This window comes from Papaver somniferum, chromosome 8 (assembly GCF_003573695.1).
Source record: "Papaver somniferum cultivar HN1 chromosome 8, ASM357369v1, whole genome shotgun sequence".
NCBI lineage: Eukaryota > Viridiplantae > Streptophyta > Magnoliopsida > Ranunculales > Papaveraceae > Papaver > Papaver somniferum.
In genome coordinates, this window is record NC_039365.1 from 154,589,276 (window position 1) to 154,595,843 (window position 6,568).

The 6,568-nt window shown below is 33.6% G+C and overlaps 1 protein-coding gene across 1 annotated transcript; it reads right to left on the reverse strand.

The window, feature by feature from the left end:
• Positions 1-4,796: 4,796 nt before the first annotated feature.
• On the reverse strand, positions 4,797-6,245 carry LOC113306917 (F-box/kelch-repeat protein At1g15670-like). Its single transcript, XM_026555833.1, has one exon. It carries the CDS (start codon positions 5,998-6,000, stop codon positions 4,918-4,920), a length of 1,083 nt encoding a protein of 360 aa, XP_026411618.1. The 5' UTR covers positions 6,001-6,245; the 3' UTR covers positions 4,797-4,917.
• Positions 6,246-6,568: the final 323 nt, after the last annotated feature.

The following is a 6,568-nucleotide window of genomic DNA, read 5'->3' on the forward strand; positions in this document are numbered from 1 at the left end:
ACAAAAGGCTTATTTCGTCCAATAGGAAGCGAAGGTTTCCTCACCGTTCAACATGAGAGCTTTATTTGTCTATGCCTTTAAGTCTTTAGATATGCCTAACAATGATTAAGTTATTGTGTTGTTCCTGTCGTTTTTATATCATGGACATGAATTCTCTTCTCCATTGTTGTATTACCTAGTATCGACAAATATAATAATAAGAGTCCTAGACTACCAAGTGACTATAAGCTTAGATGCTTGTACTCTTTTTTTTTTGATCGACCAATATGAAAAAGATTAATTGAAAAAAAGGTAGTTAAGGGGTATCTCAACCCAATAAATATGACCGACAAAAAAAAGGAGACCGAATTTGGAATCGATCACCCAAAGAAGAGAACAAAGAGCCAAGAGAGATTAATAAAAAGATATACAAAAACGTCTCATATCCAAATCAAAGTGGCCGATAGAAATACGAGTCCTTTAAATCTATCATCATGTTAGCCGTTAAACCCAATATTTTAGTGTTTGACTTCGCCTAAAAATAAGCTTTACTTTTAATACCTGAAATTATATTTTCCAAGTTTCTCTTTTTGTGATTAAACAATCTACAGTTCCTTTCTTTCCAAATACAAGAATGAAGTTTATGTTAGACTTTTAAAGCGACCTTCGACGCAAGAATGGAGGCTATTTCTTCTTCATATAGATAGATATAGGATCTATAGGGCAATTACTTGGAAGTATATTTTGTGCCCCAGGACCGCAGGAGAAAACAAGGGGGGGCATTATCGATCTTATGTGAGTGTGAGGGAAGGTTGGGGGAGGGCTTGTGGGGGCGTGAAGCATTTTCCGTTTGTTCTATACTTCCTCTTTTTTCTTTGCTTTTTTATTGTATTTTATATACACCAAACATTACCAAAGCAAAGAAAAAAAATCTATATTATAAGGGACAATGGTGTTTTTCCATATGGACGGTTATCTACATTTCGACATATAAAGGATGGTTCAGATCGAGTCATATGTTTTACATTTTTAGCATATAAAGAAGGGTTGAGATTGAGACACTGATTTTAAGATTTTCAATCTACATTTCCAAGGGTCCAGATCGAGCCACATTTCAATCTCCACTTCACCTTCCCAGTGTCATTTATTTGGAGTTATTCTTCACATTCAATGTGAAACCGTTTCTTTTATTATAAATTAAATTCCCTCTTAATTCATGCTTCAAAAAAAAATGATTATGTTGTTTCATCTTCTTCATCGTATTTTTTTTCATCCAAAAAAATTATATTAAAAGATCTTCTTATGCCCGTAATATTTCAATTTCTCCAATGTGTAATATATTTCTACCAAAGAAGATCTCTTTATCATCCACTGCATATTGAAAAGACGGTTAGTTATTATATTTGTTCTCTTATAGTTTGTGTTTTTATAGTTTATTAATTTTCATCAAAATTTCTTTTCATCCAATTGGTGATTTTAAATCTGTGTTATTGAGAAATGTTTCATATTTTTGATTTTTATTTTGTGATTTTAGGGTTAATTTGTGTAAAGATCAGATTAGCGCTCATTAGATTCATCAAATGGTATTAAAGCGCAGTAGCTGCAGCTTTTCAACTTAATGTTTGTATTTCTCCCTGTTCTTTGAATTAGAATTTCATTTTTAAATTTGTATGGTGAATATTTTTATTTTTCCCCAATTAATTTTAATTTAGATTATTAAGTTTTTTTTGAATTTGATTTTGTGCATCCCACTTCCTCTTCACAAGAATTATAAAGGTTGATTATTTTTCAAGTTCTATATGTTATTCTTAATCCTGTAAATTTACTTTTTGGTATGATTTCCAAGTCTCACTTGAAGTGTTAATACGTGAGCACTACCAGTTGAATTAGCTTTTAGTTCACCGTACTTCTTTTTGGGTTTATAGAAATCTTGTCGGCTTTAGCTAACCTAAAATTTTTCACCTTCTGTAGACCTCGAATATGGGCAAACAGAAGTTGATTCTACGAACCAAATACCGAAAAATAGACATTTTCTGTATTCAACTGCACACATTATTTTAAGGTATTATATTGTAATGTGAATAATTATAGAGGAGATCCAATCATCGATTAGGTTCTTTGATTTTCTTAATTTGATTTAACAAAAATGAAGTTTCAAACATTTATAAATTAGTCTTACTTTGTTGTCCTTCGTTTACTTTGGCACTCTTGGTTTTACAATCTTTGGTCCATTTTTGTTGTATTGATAAGTTGGAGTTTTTTGGATGTTTTTCTTTTATTGTATTTGTTGTTCTGGTGTGTATGTGATGATTTTAGTGTTTTTCTTACTTGAGTTAGATCTGTTAGCAGTCTAATTAATTTCTGAATTTTAAGTTAGTTTATAAAATATTTTAAAATCTTGCCTTTGCATTTAGCTGTATTATCATTTCGATTTTTTAAATTTGCAGGTTCATCGAAACTTTTTCGGAAATGAAATACCACTTAAAGCAAGGGAGAAGAGACACCGGTTGGTTTTCTCTGTCGAGGTAAATACCAGTATTTGATTCGTACATTGAGGTTTGGTAAAAATCTTTTCGTTATGTATTCCGGATGAATTTAGCACTGCTAGAGTCCATTGTAGAAATGTCCATGAAGTATAATATAGGATATCGTTATTATTAACATGTTATTTAGGGGGTTTTCCCAAGGTTAGATTCGTTTTCCCGATATATATAAGGTCGAGTGAAAGGTTTATTCGCGTTTCTGTACTGTTGGTATCACTGCAAGCTACTTTTAGACCCTTAATACCAATTGAGCTCGGATAAAGTATAAAAGTTCGGTATTTTTCCGAGGGACCTACTATATGTTCAGTTCGTACAATTCTCAATAAGTTTTAAGATCAGTTTTGTATAACACCAAAAATGATATACACCCCATGCTCCCTTCCCCCACTTCTTTTCCCCGCCTATGTGTCAAGCATCTATTGGTTAAATTCAATAATAATGAGACCCCCTGTTAATCTCAATCCATGGATCAAGGGGTAAGAACCATGACACCTAATGAGGGAAGGGAGTGGGGGAAGTGAGTGAGGGAAGTGAGTGGGGGAAGTGTAGCAGATTCGGTACAACACCACACAGGTAGGAGCAAATGTAAATTATCAATTATGTGAATGTTTTTAGCCCTTCGAAATAAGATATTATCAATTATCAACAGTCTCTATATTTCAGTATTTACAGGATAACTGAAAGTCAGAGTTTGTGTTGTTAGTGTGTTACCTTATAATTATACCGATATCGGTCTGTGAAATCTGTTTGTTGGGAATTCGCTGAACAAGGAAAAGCTAGAAAATATTTTATGAAAAATATGTTGGTTGTGTCCAATAGCAACATAGATTATGAATTGGGATTGTCGTGCATGCCGAACGTCGGTTGGTTCAATAAAAATTCGATTTTTCAGGGAATAAAATCATTAATCAGTTGCTTGATGATTTATGTTCACGGTAAAATGATGGTGGCATGTATCGTGTTATTTAATGAGACTAAAACTAAATATTACACCTCTTTCCAACGTACTTAGTTCCCTACCATTTTCTTATTCACAAGTGCCTATGATTCAATCGGGATAAGATCATGTTGAGTTAGTGTGTCACTTTCGTATAGATTAGTCGTTTGAGATCAATCATGTTGAGTAATTTATTTTAATATTGTAACAAATTAGAAAGCCTGTACGATAGTTATGAAGAATTTCCTTAGCCACAATATTTTCTTATAAAAGTTAATTAGTAACACTATCTCATAATGAATATAGATATGCAACTGGAGAAAGTTTGGAACACCAACAACACTACTATCTTATATTAAAAAATTACTTTCTCTTGCATTTGGTCGTTGCAGCAGTCTCACTTCAAACTACTCTTTTAAATAAGTTATTAAATTTCATGTCTTTTTAATATAATGTGGAACCGATATTTTTCTCAAATTATACAGGTGAACTATTGGAACTCATGCTTTTGTAAATAATTTTTTCCGTTTGATCGTTGGCATGTTAATCTCGATGAAAGATTTTCCTAACAACAATCCACTTATACAGATATCGGCAATCATTCTCGGTATGGAATGGGTTATCTTAAATAGTTGGTTAGACATAGGTTAAATTTGGCCTCCTGTAGTCATCAAGCGTTAATGTTCCTTTCAAGGTTATGTACAAAATGGTGTGCATAAATGTATTCTCTTTGATTTCTGAAGTAAGTTGGATGTTAATCCTATATTTTTGTACGCATAGGAAAAATTGAAAAAGTGTGTATGGAACCACGATATGTTGGATTTTGGGAACATAAACACCAGCATATGCATCATATCTTATATTCTTTTTCTCTCTGGATACAATTTTTAGAACTTATATTCCAAATTTTCAAAGAACTTTGTAAAGGTATTGGAATAGTATGGGGTAGCAATCATGTAAAAGTTATTGTCGTTCAATTTTGATGTTTCCATATTTTACAAATATTTAAGTAAAATTCCACAATTTCGCTATTTATTAGTTTTATATGTTTTTGGTTAATTATTAGTTTCAAAGTATGCATTCAAAACAAATTTAAGTATGCTTCAACCAACTAAAAAAGGATCAAATTTAAGTCAAAATAGGTGATTGTTTATTAGAGATCATCATTAAAACAACGTCTTGAACAGCGTGTCTACCTTACGTATGTAAAAAAGTAAATTCTAACAACACTAGAAAAAAATGACACAATGTAATGACGTTGGAGTTAGTTTTAACATGACATATGTCGAAATACGATAAGAAACAATCTTTCGGCAACACCGAAAATAAATTAAATCCCGTGCCGTCTAGTATATATATATACACCAAACGTTACCAAAGCATTTGCGAAAATACAAACAACACCCACACTTCTTACAAATAAGCCGATTACAAAATCATGGTAGTGAAAATAAAGTCTTAAACTTCGAAATTATATCCGGACTGTAGAATCCTAGTACACTCTTTAGATAACTCTAATTTCGTCCACTTAAGCATTTTCTCATCAATTTCAAACTCTAATGCATAACAATTTTGTATCCCACCCTTAACATCAGAACCAATTGCCAACATCTTCTTCTGCCATGCCACAATATGAGTACCAATACAAACATCCGAAGGAAGCTTGATGAGTTGCCGCCATTTGGAACCATCTAAACTCATCAAATAAGGTGAGCAACATTTATACAGCGTCCCTTTGAAATCAAACATACATGTTCTTGGGGAGATGTTGCTCTCCATTTTGTCCTCTTCAACAAAATCCCACTTCGTCGTATCAACACTAAAAGTTTCTGATGATTTTTGAAATTTCCCTTGCATCTCTGTTTGGTACCCGCCGATAACATGGAACTTACCACCATGGAACAAACCTTTACATTCATCCCTCTGGCTTGCCATATCAGGGAGCGGGTTCCATGAATCATCTAAGACATCATAAGCCAGAGCGGATGTCAAGGCATTCTTATCATCATCATGTCCACCAGCAATATAAACCTGGCGATTCATATCAGATGCACAAGCAAAAAAAGATCTCTTGCCGCCGGGCATATCAACACCGCGTCGCCATGTTCCGGTAACAAGATCATAAATGTAGACAGAACTCATCACTTGCCATGTTTTGGTATCCCAGCCTCCAATGACCACTAATTTCCGACCAACTCCGGCAAACTCGCAAAACAGAGGTAATCCATCGGAGGAGGTACCGGGTATAGGCGGTAACTTAACCCATTCATTCTTCCCCGGTTCGTAAAAGCTAAGCCGGGGAACCGGTGTACATGGATTTAATGGGTTTTGCATTAAATCATCAATGATTGGATCACTTTCAATTAAAGCAATTAGATTCTGAGCGAACCCTCTGAGCTTTCTCTGTAGATGAAATTTATTTGATTGGATTTCTTGCTTCCATTTTTTGGAAACGGATAAAAGTGTCGAGAATTGAGTGTATGGAACTCGAATTAGACATTCTCTTCCAATCTCATTTGGTAAACCTGGAATAATCTCCATTCAATAAAAAGTACTTGGAAATCAGAATAAAAAACCAGTTGTTTTTGTTTTTCTTGGTTTGCAAATGAAATGAAACAATCTCCTTAAATAAGTTCTGAAATAAAAGAACAACAAAAGAGAGGCTTGTGTCTGCGCTCTAGAGTTTGTTGATTTTTGAGAACACTAGAGAGGGAAGAAAACGGGATTGTAAAAAGTGGAACTGAGAAGAAGAAGACTTTGAAGTTTGAAGTTTTGATTTTTTCTTGAGTCTTGATAAATTGAGGTCTGGAACCGATTTTTTTCAGTTACAGTGAGTAGGTCGTTACTCTGTATTTTCTTAAACCCTAACGATTCTTCATATGAAAAATCGTTAAGCTATATGATGTTTAAGTTAACGACCCTAATTCTGCTAGTACAATTTTTTGCCCATAGATTTGGGTCGTTACCTCTGTAATCGAATCTATTGACGGCCCTAATTCTGCTAAGAACAATCTCTCTGTCTTAAAAATGGAAGTGTCGTCAATATATATATTCGAGTCGTCATTGAACTCTTATAGTTTGGATTAGAGTCGTTACTCTTAGTTGACGA

Coding starts and splice junctions, on each gene's coding strand:
- LOC113306917 (XM_026555833.1), bottom strand. CDS start 6,000: ATGGAGATTATTCCAGGTTTACCAAATGAGATTGGAAGAGAATGTCTA.